Raw genomic sequence first — 18,618 nt, 5'->3', positions numbered from 1 at the left:
ATCTTCAGCAGTCCAAAGGTCTGTTGGAGCCAATATACACATTCCCCTAAAACAATTGGGTCCAAAAATTACCCAACTTTAAATAGCAAAATAGATGCTTGGCACCATCAGTTGTCAATATTATTCACTTAATTAATAACCCTCCTTCTTGCTCGTGGTATTAAAACAATCAAAATGCAGAAATTAAGGCAGTGTTGTGCTTTCAAAATTGTAATGAAAATCAAAAAAACTGCAACCAGAAAAACCAAAAACCACCCTAATCTTCCTCAGTCCCTAAATGCCTGATGGGAGAAAAGGGCTTTATCCTGCCTTTTTAAAAAGTTAAAACAGTAAACAAATTTAAAATGAAGGTTTTATAGCACATGCATGTTTAAATAGCTGGATCCAGTCCCCTTTCTCAATAAAACAGAAGCAGCCACAACTGAGAAAATATATAAGGAAAGGGCAATCACTCAGTGTTTAGAGCATCTGCTTTGCATGCAGAAGGTCGCAGGTTCAATCCCTGGCATCCCTTTGCCTTGTCTGAACTCCTGGAGAGCAGCTGCCAGCCTGTTTCCGGAATACTAAGCTCAATGGGTCAATGGTTCGACTTAGTATAAGGTAGTTTCATAAGTTCCTATCTTTTGCTTTTATATTAATTTCAGTGTGCATAAGGTTGCAGTGCCCACAGCTAAACATGTTGTGTTTTTAAAGCATTTTTTTGGGTAAGTCGGGGGCCCAGGTCTGTTCCTTCAAAAGTACGTCCTGTGGAGTGAGTTTTCACAGATGAGATCAAAAGGAACAGTGTAGGGAGCCAGTGCTCTGTAGGAAGGAAAGGAATTGGCACAATTTGGGGCAGAGTATGATGTCAATCTGCTGTTACATCTAGCAAGCTCTCCATGATACGTTTCTGGCATATTGTATAGTGCGTGTGTACAGGGGAAAAATGGGACCAAAACTAGAGAGTAGTGCAAAGGAATCAGGATGTGCTAGACGGATTTTAATTTTAAAACAGACTTGGGAAGCCTGCAGAAGAAAACTGTTTACAAATACAAGTGGTATTTCAAAATACTAGGATTATCAACATTCCCTTTCTAACAACTCTTTCTAACCTATTGATATGTCACTGAGACCATTTAGTAGCTTGGGAGTTTTTCATCTGTCACATGATGAAGCCTTCATGTCCCATAAGCCAAAAGGTGTTTGTTAACCACTAAGACAGTCCTCTTCAGTGCACCAGAAGCATGGAAAGTGGGGGTAGGCCTTTAATCTCTTTAAGTAATATAATCTAGTTCAGACTGAAGATCTGCCTCCTGCCAGTTCCAGCAGAGTCACCCTAGTTAATCTCATGGCACTCCAGTTATTTAAGTAGTTACTGTGTGGGCTAGAGAATGATCCTAATTGTATGCAAGGCTCCAGTTACAGATAGGTAGCCGTGTTGGTCTGCCATAGTCAAAATAAAAAAATTCCTTCCAGTAGCACCTTAAAGACCAACTAAGTTAGTTCTTGGTATGAGCTTTCGTGTGCATGCACGGTATCTGAAGAAGTGTGCATGCACACGAAAGCTCATACCAAGAACTAACTTAGTTGGTCTTTAAGGTGCTACTGGAAGGAATTTTTTTATGTATGCAAGGCTGTTTCTTTGCCTACTCTTAAGTACCTCTTAGATAGCACTTTTAGTACAAAGGACATTGCAATGCAATTTTTTGCGCCCTGTAAAAAATTCATCCTTATTCCAGTTTTTAAGATGAAAGCTAAGGCTGAGAGACAATGACTGTCCACAACCAAACATACAATTCAGCCTACATCAAACTAAGTTCAATCTGCATTGGCCATAGATCCACATTGGTTCCAAAATCTTAAAGAGTTCCCACTGAAGGAAGGGCCTGAATTGTGGAGCACCAAAACTTACTCCAATGCCAGCCACAACAGTGACAAATAAGTATTTTGTCCTTGTGTAGGTATTGCTACATACTAGCCTAGTATCTCTTCCTCTGACGATTCCTTTCTTTTTGTTTTCCTGGATCTGCAATGATTCCATTCTTTGTGGTTTCTGGTCAGAACTCAGTTGTGCCTTTTCAGACATCAGGTAAGCGGTTTGATGACCCATGTGCCACTTTGGGAGCACCAATGTTGTCAGTCACATCATGTTGTAGATGCTTCCCCCTCCTTCTCCCAGTGTCTCTCTTGTCTAGGTTGTACTATTACGGTACTTCCTCTTTGGTGTGGTAAGGGTTCTTATGGGAACTGCTTCTCTTTGAAATTCAGAAATGGGGTAGGACAATTTCTTTTCTAGTAGAAAAGGCCTTTACAGCCATATTGGAGCCATAGTTCTCAAGCATGACTACTGTGTGCCTCCTAGATTCATTAGAAGAAAAATCTAGACTGGATAGACCCCCAAGGTCCATGGAACCATTAGGGAAGCCATCTGGGGCAGGTGAGCATTCAGCCAACTGATCCAGTCAAGGCACAGACAAAAATTGGCTGGAAGTCAGGTGGAGCTGTGCCCCTTCCCCAGCACACATCCTGCCTTCCACTTGGGAGTACCAGGGCATTAGCAGAAAAGCTTTGTTTCCAAAGAAAGGGGCCATGTCACAATGAAATGTCTGTTCAGAGGCTCAGAAAGAAAATAGAAGCATCATCCCAGGGGTGGCAAGACAGCTGCTTGGAGCCAGGAAAGAATTGGGCTTGAATGTCTGAGCTATTGCATCTGTTTCTAAATAGCAGCAATCCTAGAAAAGCACCTGTGTATAATGCGGAATCATCTCATCCATGCTATAGTGATGATAGTTTAAAATGTTAAATAAATTTTAAGGAAAAATAGAGTTTGTGTGTAAGAAGTGGTTGCAGTCCTCAGTGCCCACGTCCTCTGGGGGGACCTGGGAAAATGTCTGCAAGGTGTTAACGGTGTCTTATTTGCTGTGGTGCTGGGTGTTTGCTTGGTGTGTACTTCTGACTTGCTGTAAATACTGTTTCTAGTACTATGGTTATGATGGCTGATATTGATAATAATGGTGACAACAACTAGAAATGTCATAGTCATGAGCACAAGCTCAAAAGCAGCATTCACTCTGGTAGTTATCCATTTTGCATCAAAAGCATTTAGAGTCAAGCATGGAACCTAGTTTGTCATTGGAGAACAACCTCTACCTGAGCTGTACCACTTCAGGCTGCAACTGGGGGCTCACATGATTGAATGCTCCTCCCTATAAAAACAGAATCTGATGCATATGGAAAGCTATCATTTCAGGAATAAGGGGAGGTTAAAGCTCTTCTCTGATACCTAGATTTGTATGTGTAGGGGTATTTTTATAGTAAAGAATGTCTGAGCATTCCATCATGAAGTCCAACCTACAGTCTAAAGTTATGCAGCTTACTGCTTTGGTGAGAACTAGGCCAGAGTAAGTGGGACGCGGGTGGCGCTGTGGGTAAAACCTCAGCGCCTAGGACTTGCCAATCGTATGGTCGGCGGTTCGAATCCCCGCGGCGGGGTGCGCTCCCGTCGTTCGGTCCCAGCGCCTGCCAACCTAGCAGTTCGAAAGCACCCCCGGGTGCAAGTAGATAAATAGGGACCGCTTACCAGCGGGAAGGTAAACGGTGTTCCGTGTGCTGCGCTGGCTCGCCAGATGCAGCTTGTCACGCTGGCCACGTGACCGGAAGTGTCTGTGGACAGCGCTGGCTCCCGGCCTATAGAGTGAGATGAGCGCACAACCCTAGAGTCTGGCAAGACTGGCCCATACGGGCAGGGGTACCTTTACCTTTACCTTTAGGCCAGAGTAATAGCAGGAAGAGTTAATATCAGTGCATTCTCAGTCTTTTTTGCTTACTGGAACAGATGGGCTGTTTCACATATGAAGAAATCTATAGATTTGGGATAGAAACACAGATCAAAACAAGGGGGGAAAGTGTGAGAATTCAATAGTAAGTTGAGCAGGTACTGGAATAAACTGTTCTGAGGATGGTAGGAGGAAAAGGGCAGAGTGGGGGGAAATTCAAGGAAGTCTTGACATTCTGAAAGGTCTGGGTCCACTTTAGTTTTCGTCTGTTGAGGTCCAAATGATCCAGCCTACCTAGAGGCAACTTTCAACTAGACAGAGGTGTCATATTCTCTGTAGGTGCTTCCTTCCACTTTCTGACCCTACAGTCACGGAGCTCAGTGTGTTCTGTGGCTGCTCCTTGGGTCCCACTCACCATTTCAGATCTACATAGCAAATGATGCACAACCAGCCCTGGTTTTGTGATGCTGTTCTTGAAGAATAACTTGTGTTCTGGAGACTCTAATATGTGCAATCATTGGAAGTCTTAGGCTTGATTTACAAATGTGTGCATCCACTATACCAGGGACAGCCAGTCTGGTGCTCTCCAGCTGTTGTAGGACTACAGCTCCCATCATCCCTGACTTGGCCAGGGCTGATGGAAGTGAGAATCTAATATCTGGAAGGCTGTCTCTGGAAGTTCTGCGGTATTAGATCCAAATGGCCAATGCACACACACAAAGAAGCTTAGCCGTTAGAGCCAGGCTTTCCCATCCTTGTGTCTTCCAGACATCTGGGGGGGGGGGGCACCAGACCAGGGAAGGCTGCCTTAGGCAGTCAATGAATTCTGCCCGTAGTGCTCACTTAGATATGAAGAATGGGATCTTTATTTCCTTCACTTTTAACTCTTTCAGTGCCTTGAGATATAGCCTGCATATCCAAGGGTACGCTGATGTTATCAGGCATGTTGTCAGGTGGAAATTTGCATCAGGTGTTATCAGTACAGATGCATTATGTTGTGAAAATGATACCAAATGTATCAGGATCTCTACATTTGGATGTATCAGGGAAGCCAGGGGATGAGTTTATCCAGTGTCAATCGGTGCATCCAAGAAAGTACTTTTTCTATAGAACTGGATATAACTTGAATTACAATGGGTGCTTATAAGGATATTTTACTCATGGTGCAAACAAATCAGGAGGGGGCTAATAAAATGGGCAGGTACCCACTTGAATTGATTGTGGAGAATTCTGTGGTGCACATATCCACAAATTAAATTCATGTCTGTTTGATTCCTAGAACCCCAAAAAAAGAAATTGGGAAATTCTAAAGGAGTAAGCAGAAAATCCTAAAAACAGTCTGCAATGAGGACTTGGCATGCTCAGTGCTTGTAGAACACCGGCTAACAGTTGAGGGGACCAAAGACCAGCATGTGCATGGAAAAGTATCCTGAACAGGAGTGTTCTACACTGCATTCTGTTGCAGATCCTACTTTTATAAAAAAAAATTAATGGAACTGGAAATTCTTCATTATGTATCCGTGCCTAGATACAGTTCAGTCTTAATAACATTTAGGTGTGCTACTGAAATGCATGCTGCTTTGAGAGATTATGAACCAAATTAACTGCCACAGCAACTAAAATTAAGGCTGGGGGAGGGAGGGAATCAGCTGAGAGGGACTAAGCAATGCTTAGGAGTCCCAGAGTGGCTTTACACATTTTCAAAGCTGAGTTGCCACATTTCCATATGCATATTGGTGGACCCTGCTCAGTGCAAGAGAAGATAAATTTTGCAATTTATCATTAGTAAATCCAAAGAAGGGCTACAACAGTTCTGTATCATATTCCAAGCACTAAATATTCCACTTATTTTAAGAGAGCCACAGACCTGCCTTTAAGGGGGGGGGGGGGAGAGAGGTTGTAAGGACTTAATGGTCTTTGTACATGCATACTTAGGAAATTTTCATTTCAAGCACTATTTGGTTGCTGTGTTGTTGAACAAAGCCAGTGTTCTTGTTGGGGGAGACTTACTCTAAATCAGTGGTTCCTAATTGGTCGTCTGCATCACCCGCCCAGGGGGTCTGTGGCACCATTCACATAATAAAATGCAACCCAGTCAGATGGGTGGGGTACTATTATTATTAAGAAAAAATTCAAAAGTAGGTGGTCCGTGACTTGGCTTTTGAAAAACGGGGGTGGGGGGTGAGTGTCCTGCAGTATTTAGCTAATTGGGAACCACTTCCCTAAATGTCCTCTTGCAAAGTGGTTATTGCCCAAGAACTGCAATCACAGCATAAAGGAAGTTTCCTGCTGCTCCATGAACATCCTTATAGTAGCTCTAGATATTTTATTGATTGCCTGGCTCAAATGGCTCCATTCAGGTACACTTATAGCCAGCAAGTACTACATCACTAAATGCATGTGGCAAAATTCACACACAAACACAGATACAAGAGACAGTTGGAAGTAAGTGGCAAGGAATGACTGTTTATGGCCCTGTTGATGTTACTGTATAGCAGATTTCATATTAAGGATCACTAATAAAGTTATTTCTGTGGTCTTGTCTCTCTTGAGCAATGACAACATAGACACATCTCAGCAGTTTCTACAATCCATAAGCTTACTGTAATGGAAAGAGAGTAGTGACCACTGGATGCTAGAGGTACGTAAGATGTGTGAAGAAAGGATGCAAGCTTGCTGGATTTCTTATTCTAGTTAGCAGATGAGTGGATCAACTTTCTCTACAACTACCGGTATTATGGCTACACTTCCTTGGAAGGTAATCCAATCAAACTAAACAAGCTTACTACCTGGGCAAACATGGTTATGACTGAGCTAAAAGGCTGGTGAGCACCTTTAATATATAAAATGGAGAGACCTTCACAAGTGAACTGTAAAGGTTGCTGTTTGATAAGCATTATGTAAAAATATGACCCTAAAAGTAGGCTCCTATTCATTGCAAAAGGAGGCTCAGTCTACAAAAGCGGACTTCAAAACACCTAGGTAGCTGTCCAAAATTAGATGGTGTTTCAGTTCCCATACCCGCCCCCCCCCCCAGAAGTGCCCTCCTATTCCCTCCTGATAGTCTGTTTGAATGTTGTTGGCCTTGCACAAGATTCACTTCTTAGGATGCAGCATGTGCTGTCTTTGTCCTTTCCAAATAGACAGGAAAAAAGAATGTGTAATAGTGCCATGAATGGACTTTTCTCACTCTTTAAGATAAGCCTCGTCCGATTCCTTTAAATCTACCACGTGCATTTCATTGTCAAATTGAGGTTGTTGTTGTGCAAAGAAGTGATTAATGAGGAAAAAAAAAGAAATAAACTTGGTATGAAACCACAACTCTCTGTTTTTATTAATTCATTTAATACAATTAGTTTTCCAGCGCAGCAGTTCTTTCTGGGAAGCTCTTCAGCTGCCTTGCAAGACAACACAATTATCAATTTTCTCCTATTCGAGCATGTCCTCTTCTCACTGTAGTGACAGCAAAGCCCCACTGTATATCCAAAAATAGCAGCAACTCACATATGCAGGTTTGAAGAAATATTAACCAAACTCCTTAATCAGCTTATGGAAGAAATCTCACACTAAGAAGTTGCAACCACATCCCCATACAGGTCAAAGCTTTTGCTAGGCAGCCTAGAACACTGTCAGAGTGGGTGTCAGGAGTAGCTCAGTAGTAACTCAGTGTGTCAGTGAAGTTAACTCTCTTTATGCAAAGAAACAATACCGCGCAGGAGGCCAGGCCTAATGAGCACAGCAACTCCTCCCAGTAGATCTTGCTCCAATGAGGCAGATGTGAGCGGCCTTCCCACAGCTCCCTAAATCTCCTCCTCCCTGGGTCCTACCAAAACAATCTGGAGGCTCCTTCATCTTACCTGTATTTGCTCCACCCTCTTCAGGTTCTGGGAAACTAAGGGGGAGGGGAGCTTGTTGCAGCAGGAGGGGGAGACCCCCTGGCTTCTTCAGCAGCCTGACATCATTGCCTCTTGGGCCCCCCTCCTCTCCAGCCTCCTCTTCTGCTCTGGGTCTCCACTGCTCTCTGTCACACTCTTCCTGCTCACAAAGCCTGTTACCTCTTCAGTTTCCAACTCGTCCTTCTCCCAGTCTGTTCCCTCTTTAACTCATCATCGTCCCATCACTAATCCCCTGGCTCTGAGACGTCTTCCCGTGAGGATTCCCCGGCTAGTGCCTCCCGCCACTCCTCTGTGTACTGCTGGTCCATGACAAATGCTGCCCCAACAGTGTGATCCTGTGCATGACTATTAAGATGTAATAAATCCAGTAAATTCAATGTAGCCTAGATTAAAATTGTTGCCTAATAGAGCCCAGCTCCTCTGACTGGGCAAGTGGTAGAGCATATATTTTGCATGCAGAAGATACCAGGTGCAGTCCTTACATTTCAAAAATAGCGTGGCGGGAAACCAGTGAGGCACTGATTTCTGGATACGAACTCTATAGGAATGACAGGGAATGGCATATGTCACTACTGTATTTCCATTAAAGAAGACATGAGTCCAACAAGTTACAAAAACCCAAAAGGATCTGACTCCTCAAAATCACTGTGGGTTGTGATACTAAGCTGAGTACTAAGGATATTGTATAACACCAGCCCCCTGACCTTTATGTATCCTCGTTTTTTGTTTTCCTTGGATCAGGTCCTGTAACAATAAGGGTAAAAATGACTTCAGTAATCCTGAAGCAGCCTGTCCCTGAAGGCATGCTATCTGAAAAAGAGAGTATCACTGTGTTTGTTATGTCATTGCACAAAGCAAAGACTACGGGAATGTCCCATGTTTTTCTCTGCAGCAAAACTACATTCATGGAACACTTGCCTAAAATTTACCTATCTTGAAAAGTCCACATCCTTCTGTATTACATACCCAGTGTGCCATTGCTATACACTAGTCAAGGGAGGTGCAAACAAATGTTTATTGGCCCACAGTCACTCCAACATATGCATAAATAGAGTACTACTGTCACTCAGAACACCAATTCAACTGCCCTGAAGGCTTGCTTCTCTTCCCTCTATTCTTCCAAGTTCCACTTGATTTTTTTTTTTTACTTAAATAATAATATATTATTAGTAACGTATTAACATTCAGAAAAGGCAAAATTCTTGGGAGACTGTGAATTAACAGATTAATTATACAAGGATTGAAGGGTGCACTCCAATAAAAAGATGTCTCCAAATGAACCACCCTGATCTCACACTCATAGTATTTTCTCTTTTTCAACTAGGTTGCATGGCACCTGAGCTGAAGCTGTTCAGTTTGCTTCCACTACTGACAGCCTGTTATAGGATAACATTGTCACCGATTCTTGTAAACATGGCTTCAGCCTCTGGAATCTTCACATAGGCCTTCACAATCCCTGTGAAATTCTATTTCATGACAGATTAATTTTCGTTTCTTGTTCTCGTGTTTTTTCACAATTTGGAGCAGAAAACACACAGCTGTTTCAGAACCCTTGTCCTTGGCAATAACAGGACAGCATGAGAGGTTTTTTTTTTCTCAAGAAGAGGACTGAAATACATGGGTGATTCATCATCCACCAAGATTATCATTATTACCTGCTGCAACACCAAGATTTAAAGCCTTGTCTGAAGTGTTAAGGCTTTGAAGTCATCAACAAAACAGCAATACCATGATTACTTTGTAACATGCTTGACCAGATCCGTTAAGTAATCTTTCTTTGGCGATCACTCATAGCTGAGTAAGATTGTCTTCCATAAACACGGTTTTAACAATGAGTCTGTAAGTGACTGTGGAGGCCAATTCTGGATCCACACATCCTTCCACAGTGGGGACATTGGTTTCCGGGCAGGAGTTGGTCACGGTGTGGGTTTGCCAGGCGTGCCTTCCTCTTAGCACGTTTCTCCCTTTCGTCCTGAGTTCGAATGTCTTCAAAGTCGATGACACCTTTAACAGCTGGATTAAGTAATGCAAAGCTTCTGGCTCATGGAACACTCAGCGGCGTAGCGTGAGTTGTCAGCACCCGGGGCAACGCAAGTAATTTGCGCCCCCTAACCCGGGGCAAGGCACGTAATTTGTGCCCCCCCTAACCCCTAACCTGCGAGTTGCCGCTGGCGCTGCTGCCCAAACGACGCCGCTTGCCCGGAGGAGGAGGGGGGCAGAGAGGCGAGGAAAATGCAACGGCCCAGCAGCTGCAGCAGCAGCGGCGGAGGCGGGGCTGTGAGGAGGGGCTGCCTGGCGCGTCCTCCGCGGCGAGCGCTGAGAGCCGCTGCCTGCCGGGCGCCTTCAGCCGGGCGCCGCGAGACATGCGGCTCTGCTACAGCCTGCGCCCGAGGCTCTTCGGCGACTCCGGAGGCAGCGAGCGCGCCCCCCAGATGTTGCGCCCGGTGCGGCTTGCACCCCTTGCACCCCCCACGCTACGCCACTGGGAACACTACACCTTGATTTCATTTGAATACATATATGAATATAAAAATTGTTTCCTGTTTGGCTTGGTGTTTAAGTTACACAAGATGTGCAGGTTTTAATTTTTCTCATTCCCCAAATTTTAATCGAGCATTTGTTTGGATTTCCTCCCCTTTTCTACCTACCCTAAACCTTTGAGGAGGGAGGGCGGGAACTGATGGCCGGACCCTGTAATAACATTGAGGGGGGAAATTGCATGATGTGTAAATAGCCTAAAAAAAACCCCAATTCCTTATCGGCTTTTTTTCCATATATCAATTTTTGCAACGCGCACCCTGCGGAAGCCGCGCTCGACGTTATTTACAAACATGCACTTGCGTATCGAATTTGCTTTTGAATCGCGAATCCCCAGAGGCGGAGGACGCTGCTCATTGGGCAGCGCAGAAAACCGCCTAAAGAAATAAATGAAGAAAAGCAAAGCAAAAGCACGCCTCCCCGAGGATTCACAGGGCGCGCTCCCGAAACACAAGCGCGCTCTCGGTTTCTCCCTCTCTCCCGCCAACGCGCGCGAAGCCAGCTCTGCTCCTCTCCGCGTTCCACCTCGCGCAGGCGCGCTGCGCTCCCGCCGGGACTTATTTCACCCCGGCGAGCCCGAAAAGAAGTTGAGAGCAGTGGAGGCCTCCCATATCCAACCCCGCCCTCGCCGTGTCAAATAAGTCTCGGCTAGGGAGCTGGAAGAGCGGGGGAGGGGAGGAGGCCTGCGCCTGCGCAGAAGGGACCCGAGGCGCCCTGCGCGCGCGCCGCAGCCCAAGCTTCCCTCAGAGATATATATAGACAAGCCAAGGCAGCCATTTCCCTTCAGACAACCCCCCCCCCGCCCGCCCGCCCCGCGGGGAAAAACAAACAAAAACCCACCTCCTCCTCCTTCTTCTCCACCCGCTCGGACGGAACCCGAGGACGGGCGTCGGACGGCAAGCGGCTGAGGTAAGGCAGCCCCTCCCCGCCTTCCGTCCAGTCCGTCAGGTCCCTGCGGAGCGTCAGGACGTGACGGCGGCGGCGGTAGGAACGCTCGGCCGTCACCCTCCCCCCCTCCTCCCCCCCCGCCGCCGCCGCCCCGCATTTCCCTCGCGCAGCCAGTGGCGCCAGGCGCGCGCGCGCCAGCCCTCCTCCTCGCGCTCTGCGGCGGCGCCCCCCCCCCGCCACGCGCCTCACGCGCTGCGCAGAGAGAGAAGGAGGGGGGGCGGAGGAAACACGCGGTCCCGTGCGCGCGCCTGCAGCCGGCGTCGCGAGCCAGCATTAAAGGGCTGGACGGCTTCTCCCCGCGTGGACGGGAGGATTTCTTCGCGGATCTTTCCGCGGAGGAGGAGGAGGAGGAGGACCTCGCGTTTCTCCTCACTCCAAGGGGCAGGCTCGAGGGAGGCTCGTGCGCGCGCGCCGCTGCAAATGCGCGCCCTGGTGCACGGGAGGCTCGCCTCTTTCTTTCTTGCTTCCTTGCCTGGAGCCCGGTTCCAAATATAAGTCTTGTTTTTGTTTACACTTTTCTTTCTTTAAAACAAACAAACCAGGAAACTTATACCGCACTTTTCTCAATGGCGATTATTTATTTAACGGAATTTGTATGCCGCTTCATGGCCCTCTCAATGTGGTTCGTTTGCAACAGTGATAGCGTGTTGCTGGCACTCAGCTGTGTGTCAGGAATAGAGATGGGAAGGCCTGGGGGGGGGAACCCCGGGAAAGATTGGATATTTAAAGAATAAATACATTAGAAAGTATTATGATAATGCAAATCTCCTGACAGATTTAGATTGAATCTTGAAGTATAAGGAAACTTTCAAAGTAAAATTTCTTTTGATAAGTAACAGAAAATTATAATAATGAAATGCATATAAATTACAGTGGTGCCTCGCAAGACAAAATTAATCCGTTCCGCGAGTCTCTTCGTCTTGTGGTTTTTTCGTCTTGCGAAGCACGGCTATTAACGGCTTAGCGGCTTTAAGAAAAAGGAAACAAACTCGCAAGAACTCGCAAGACGTTTCGTCTTGCAAAGCAAGCCCATAGGGAAATTCATCTTGCGGAATGACTCAAAAAACGGAAAACTCTTTCGTCTTGCGAGGCATTCGTCTTGCGAGGTACTACTGTAATAAACTGTAAAAAGTACAATGAGGTGAATCAGTAGTTAATGATACGTTGTTATTGTCTATGTTTTGTTTATATGGTTTTTTTTTGTCCTGTTTATGTTATATGTAAATTGTTTTGTAATAATTGTTTTAAGAAAAAAGAAAAAAACCTGGGAAAATTGGGGGGAAACCTGGGTCCTCCCCCCAGTTTTCCCGATTCCCCCCCCCCCCAGGCCTTCCCATCTCTAGTCAGGAGATAAGTGGAAGAGTGGGCTTTCCGATATGAAGTCCAACCACTGGAGAGTTTTACAGCGCCTGCTGTGGCTGTAGAGACCCATACAGGAGAGACCCGTTTTGTTGCAGGTAGGGCAGAAGAAGGTGTCCGGTTGGGCAGGTGCACGTTTGAGGGTTCTCCCCTCTGTTCCTCCCAGTGGTCATTCCTCCTTTGGTCATGATACATATATTAGTACTACAAGTGCTTCATCCTTTTTGCAAAGTGCCTCAGGTCCCTGGGCAAGAAGCCTTGCCTCTGGTGCTTACCCTCTTTGGCTCGTGACCTCCAGCCTCTGCCCCTAGGGATGACAAGTCCCACAAACATGTGGGCCCCAACTCTGATGGTTGGCACAGGAGTACAGTCCCCTCCCCCAAAGGACCTTGCAATCTGCAGTTTTGAAAGAGGGGAGGCAACAAAATGAGATTTAAAAATTACAAATAATTTTGAAGCAGGGTTTTTAAAAATATAAATAAAAAATGAAGACCATATCAATCTTACTCTTTGTATAGCGCCAACTGGTGCGCATTGTGTTTTCCCAAAAAGGAGAGAACAGGTCACTGCAGCAGTTTGCAATTTGACATGGCAGAACATAAAGGAAGGGGGTTAATAAAATTAATGACTTCATATGGGCAGAGTTTAAAACAATCTCAGATTGTTAGAATAGCCAAAATACATTAAGGCGTAAAGTAGCATAAAATAAAAACCAACAGCAGAAAGAGCATTCACAAAGCTCAAGAAGTACAAGTGAGTCAGTTTTGTTTGGTAGTTGCTGCATGCAATATTTGCAGCAAAAAGGGCCTCTGCTTGATTAACATCAATCTTGCACCTATTTTGTGAATCTCAATGTCTGCATATAAACCACTGTAAGGGGGGGGGGGGATAAACCACTTCATTTCAGGTTATTATGTAATACTGTAGATAGAACTAGTGGCAGGCAAAAGAAAAATGAAATGACTGCAGCTTTTTAAACTTCCTTCTATGTCAGATTGCTAAAGTGTTGTAAGATGGTGGACCAAGCTAGTTGTATTTTTGTTCATCCCACAGTATGCGGTTTTTCCAGTTTCTTCCTCTTAGGTAGCGAAAGCATATTTTATCTGTAGGTCTCTTGAAAGGGTGAGTGTGTACTAACCTGTTTCACAGATTCTTCCAGTCTGCCTTTTGCCAGATTCAGTTCACCTGCACATATCTGGAGACGTATGTCACCCTTTCAGACTAAATTGGGGTCTTTGCCAGGAGACAGAGTGGGCAAAGCAGCAAACATGACTGCAGTGTCAACCAGGCCGTGCAGGAATGACTGTGGTTTTGGTTTTCATAGACCTTGCAGACACAAAGCCTTGAATGGGTACCATCTGCTGCATACTTGTACTTCTCTCTTTAGTTTGCCCAGGATCCCAGGTTGAGCACTGGGGGTCACTCTTAAACCTTAGTTTAAAACGAATGCTCAGATATCCCCTCTTTTTAAATCTGCTTACTCAGTTCATTGCATGTGAATTGCTAAAATCTTGCTCAGCGTAGGCTGCAATGGCTGCTGGTACTGTTTTTCCTTCCTCTTTTTTCCCTTCTTCTGCTTACAGCCTCATAGCATGATATGGTGAGTCTGCCGCATATCTAAATGTTGTATACACTCTCTTTCCCGTCTTCAAATGCACCCCATCTTGACTCAGTGCTATAGTGCTGCAATTGTGGCTTTTAGTACCCCCAAAAAATCTTTAATAAAAATTATTTTTTAAAAAAGAAAACATCCTCCTTGCTTTTACAGGGAACAAGAACCTCTTATGACACATTGCTGATTTTGAACTTTGTTCATTGGCTGCTTACAGTTTACTCGTTTTGCTTTATTTCAGCCTTGCATATAAATCTCACATGGACACACAAACATTGCCAGATACATGGCTATATAGTGGTTTATTGTAAGAGGATTTCTAAAACGCTGTCTCATTTAAAGAATAAAGCAGTGTATAATAAAGTCATTAAAACATTGTAGAGCAGAGTAAATGACAAACAGTGAATTAAATTAATTTTCTAAAAGTGCTTGCCAAAACTATATGGGTATGTGCATGGTCTATGAAAAATCCATTATTGCGTAAGCTCCTGAAACTGGTTGCTGGTTAGTAGCAGGAGCCATGGTGTCTGTGTGTATAGCCAATGGTCAGGGATGACAGAAGTTACAGTCTAGCAACATCTGGAGGGCCACTGGTTCTCCATTCCTGCATTAAAGGATTAAAAGGGCTTTGGAGAGTCACTGCCAAAGTAGGCAGTACTGAACTACGTAGACCGAGGCTCTGACTTGGTATAGGATAGTTTCATGTATTCATCTTAAATGTCTTAACTCATCCGACAACCAGTGTACCTTGCTTCTCTGCCCCCATTGCATCCTTCAGTAGCTATCCAGCAGAGCTTTTCTGTGCGTTGCCTGAGGTATGTTAATATCTACTCCAGGGAATGGAGTTTTAAACCGTTCAGAATCTCACTGTCTTTTAGAGAAGTTTTTTGGCTTCTCTTATCACATGCACAAGCAGTTTGGGATCCAGTTCTCTGGCATTTAACTCATCTAAGATGTGGGCTTTCACAGAAAGAGCCACTATGTTCTTGTTCTGTTGAGCCATCTTCCTCTTAAGCACCCTGTCCTTCTGAAATTGCACTGGATCTCGTTTCCAAGTGTGTAGCATGTGCGTGCGCTTCTGATTCCTTTTACATTCAGATGTAGAAAACCAAATATTCCGCTGGCCAGATCGGCAGAGCAATAACCTCTTCACTCTTTGGTTCTGTAACAGCAGAGTGAAGATTCCAGGAGGGGCTTTCCCCGCATTGTTGGTGCTTGCTTGCCATACGTGCCTTCCTGCGGATGGCAACCCCAGATGTGAGTGTTCACATGGAGGAGGTGGTGGTGGTAACAACTCCAGACAACATGGCTGACAGCAGTAACATGGAGGAGGTGAAAACAGTGCTAGTTACCACCAATCTCTCCCAGCACAGGTAAGCAAACGGTCATTATTCAGCCTCTGGGATGGCTGACGTTAGCGTTGTAAGCTGCTGCACACACCCTGTTCATTTCACTTCAGTTTGGATGGGAGAAACACAATTCAGAACGTATAACATTTAAAGGAAACCCAAAGCAGCCTCTGTTAGATAAGATTTGCTCAGTTTATGTACAGCTTCACAAAAAAGGAGTCCGAAAGCAATTTACAGGGACAACAAAATGTAATAAAAATGCATTAAAACTAAACATATATACAGTGGTACCTCAGGTTACATACGCTTCAGGTTACAGACTCTGCTAACCCAGAAATAGTACCTCGAGTTAAGAACTTTGCTTCAGGATGAGAACAGAAATCGTGCTCCGGTGGCGCGGTGGCAGAGGAGGCCCCATTAGCTAAAGTGGTGCTTCAGGTTAAGAACAGCTTCAGGTTAAGAATGGACCTCCGGAACGAATTAAGTACTTAACCTGAGGTACCACTGTAGTTCATTCACAAAAATCACCCAACAACATAAAATAGGGGGGGGGGAGGATAGATCTCTGCATGCTGTACATATCACAGTGAATTGATTTTTGTTATTAAAGGGAGCAAGGAGAACCTCTTTGTGAAACCTCTAGCATAGGGGTGTGACACCTAATCTGGCTAGAGAACGGGACAGTTTTCTTCACTCCCTCCGCTTCCAACCTGTGATTACCCAATATTACAATGACTTAGAAGCATAGTATTGTAGAGTTGGAAGGACCACAAGGAATCTTTCACCCAATGTGGGGCTTGAACCCGCAACTCGTGAGATTTGGAGTCTTATGCTCTCAGGTGCCTGAACGGGTCTTGCAGAGCACTTTGCAAGGGGGTTTTGCAGGCACTGCTGATTGACGGTGCCTGAAGCACTCTTTCTGCTGAGCCAGGTCTTTTACCTGCCCCACACCTGAGGTTACAGGGCAGGTGGGTGTGACTTGGCTGAAGTGGCCTCCTCCATTGGGCCGGAAGTTCCCCACCCTTGCTTTAGAGAAGGCTTTTAGCAGGCATGTGCATCTAATGCTTGAAAATGGAAAGAAATTGAACAGAAGGTCAACCCTGGCTGTTTCTAGCGTGCCGAATTTACCATTGTGAAATGAGAAGGAACACTCTGAGGTCAGCAATATATGTCAACTTGATGACAGCCATACCCAAATCCAGGAGTCGAGGGTTTGTGTTCTCCAACCCCACACCCCTTGGTAGTGGAAGTGAAATAAGTAGAAGGGTCTGCTCTGTTGGGCAGGCTACTGGTCCTTACATCAGGCTTGGTTAATCCAGAGGCTTCATCCTGCCTGTCAATCACAGGAACTAATGTTGTACACCGTTTTTCCTTTCTCTGTTTGATGAGGGCTCTGAAGCCAAAGTAGTTTACTAGGCTACATACCATTTAACCTCTAGTTCTTACTGTAATTCCTTCTATGTTGTCCTTTGCTTGGGAAAGAAACCTTTCTAGTGTTCAGTAAAAGTGATTTCAGGAGCGGAAGCAAGGCTGCTGCTTCCGTGGTGCTTGTTTCCATCATCTTCCTGCCTGCTTGATGAAACCTCCTGTGGGGGGAAACTTTTGGAGCATGACTTCTATGCAAAAAAATCTGAGCAGTGCTTCCACCCACAAGTTTTGTCATGGAAACCAGCCGTGCAACGGTTTTTTGATGGTAGGATTAGGTGGATCTGCCTGAGTAATTGCCATCTCCTTGGAAGAACAGAGCAGCGCTGCCTATGCTAGAAGAAATGATATTATTGGGTGTCATGTGGAGAGTTTGAGACGTGCTAAATGAATTAAGATCCGTTCCTCTGCCAGAATTGCTATAAACTCTACCAAGATGCCTCTAGATTCTAGGATGTTTAGCAGAAAAAGAACACACATCTTTTTAAAAGGTGACAACTATGAAATTGTTGTTAAATACCTAAAGATTGAGTCCTCAGGCTTCAGAGGCTACTTCCAGTGCTGCATTTCTAAGCTTTGCAGCAGTGCTTTAATCCCTTACAACTGCTTTTCCTTCATGCTTAATATTGTTTTAACCATATGAATCCGTGGGTTGCAGTCTTGAAATTGCTGCACTGTGTACAACTTTGTTTTTCCAGGGGAAAACAACTTTCTACTTAAGGGGAAGAGCTGCATTTTTGAGTTTTATAGCTGGAATTGCTCTGGAGTCATTCTCCAGAGCAAACCTTACCATAGCACGGGCAGCTTCTCCATTTCTTTTTAACCGTTTGTGTCTTTATTTCTTGCTAGCAATGACCTAAATGAAGACACCCTGGAGACGGAAAATGCAGCCGCTGCAGCCGCTGCTGCTTTTACAGCCTCTGCACATTTGAAAGAAGCCCTGTTAGGTAAGTGGGGTGAGTAACAGAGGCTTGCCTCTTTTGTACCACAGTCACTTGCATTAGCAGGTAGCATTGCCAGCAGAAAGGCTCAAGAGCACATAGGCTGAGGGGTTTCCAGCTCTTGTTTCCAGCTCCTGGAATGAGCATTCTGAGGTTGGGGAAACTGCTGGGGATCTGTCCTTTCCTGAAGGACAGTGGGCTTCTGTGTTCCTAATAGAAGACCACTAATGTATGGGAGGGACGCGGGTGGCGCTGTGGGTTAAAGCACAGAGCCTAGGATTTGCTGATCGGAAGGTCGGCGGTTCGAATCCCCGTGACGGGATGAGCTCCCATTGCTTGGTCCCTGCTCCTGCCAACCTAGCAGTTTGAAAGCACGTCAAAGTGCAAGTAGATAGGTACCGCTCCGGCGGGAAGGTAAATGGCGTTTCTGTGCGCTGCTCTGGTTTCGCCAGAAGCAGCTTAGTCATGCTGGTCACATGACCCGGAAGCTGTACACCGGCTCCCTCGGCCAATAAAGCGAGATGAGCGCCACAACCCTAGAGTCAGCCACGACTGGACCTAATGGTCAAGGGTCCCTTTACCTTTACCTTTAATGTATGGGAAAGTCACATAGGTCAAGAACAGGACAGGGAGCCTGTGGCTTCCCTGATGTTGGACTCCAGATCCCAACAGCTCCAGCCAGCATATTCAGGGATGATGGGAACTGTAGCTTAACAACATCTGAGGGAATCTCCCCAGCCTTGATGGAGGCAGTAACTTTGTTCCTGGCCCCTGTCTGTCACCATTTGCCTATTT

The 18,618-nt window shown here is 45.4% G+C and overlaps 1 protein-coding gene and 1 long non-coding RNA gene across 5 annotated transcripts in view; one reads left to right on the top strand and one right to left on the bottom strand.

Moving 5' to 3' along the window:
• Positions 1 to 5,242: 5,242 nt before the first annotated feature.
• Positions 5,243 to 11,142, bottom strand: LOC308588384. Its single transcript, XR_014008685.1, has 3 exons — positions 11,030 to 11,142; positions 10,125 to 10,342; positions 5,243 to 9,684 (listed from the first exon to the last, which is right to left on the bottom strand). It is a non-coding gene; the product is annotated as an uncharacterized lncRNA (long non-coding RNA).
• Positions 10,959 to 18,618, top strand: part of GMEB2 (glucocorticoid modulatory element binding protein 2) — a 24,753-nt gene continuing 17,093 nt past the window's right edge. Inside the window, exons 1-3 of one of the 4 annotated variants that reach the window (XM_081196336.1) lie at positions 10,959 to 11,098; positions 15,280 to 15,481; positions 17,732 to 17,829. In XM_081196336.1, the coding sequence (XP_081052462.1) occupies positions 15,351 to 15,481; positions 17,732 to 17,829 (229 nt within the window). In that variant the 5' untranslated portion in view covers positions 10,959 to 11,098; positions 15,280 to 15,350. Of the gene's footprint in view, positions 11,099 to 12,463; positions 12,595 to 15,279; positions 15,482 to 17,731; positions 17,830 to 18,618 lie in introns of those variants that run through there. The other 3 variants (XM_081196338.1, XM_081196337.1, XM_081196339.1) reach the window with 3 other exon arrangements.

Source organism: Podarcis bocagei (genome assembly GCF_964188305.1).
Source record: "Podarcis bocagei genome assembly, chromosome: 5".
NCBI classification, from domain to species: Eukaryota; Metazoa; Chordata; class Lepidosauria; order Squamata; family Lacertidae; genus Podarcis; species Podarcis bocagei.
The sequence above is the reverse complement of the archived record's forward strand: the minus strand, read 5'-3'. Positions and strand labels throughout refer to the sequence as shown.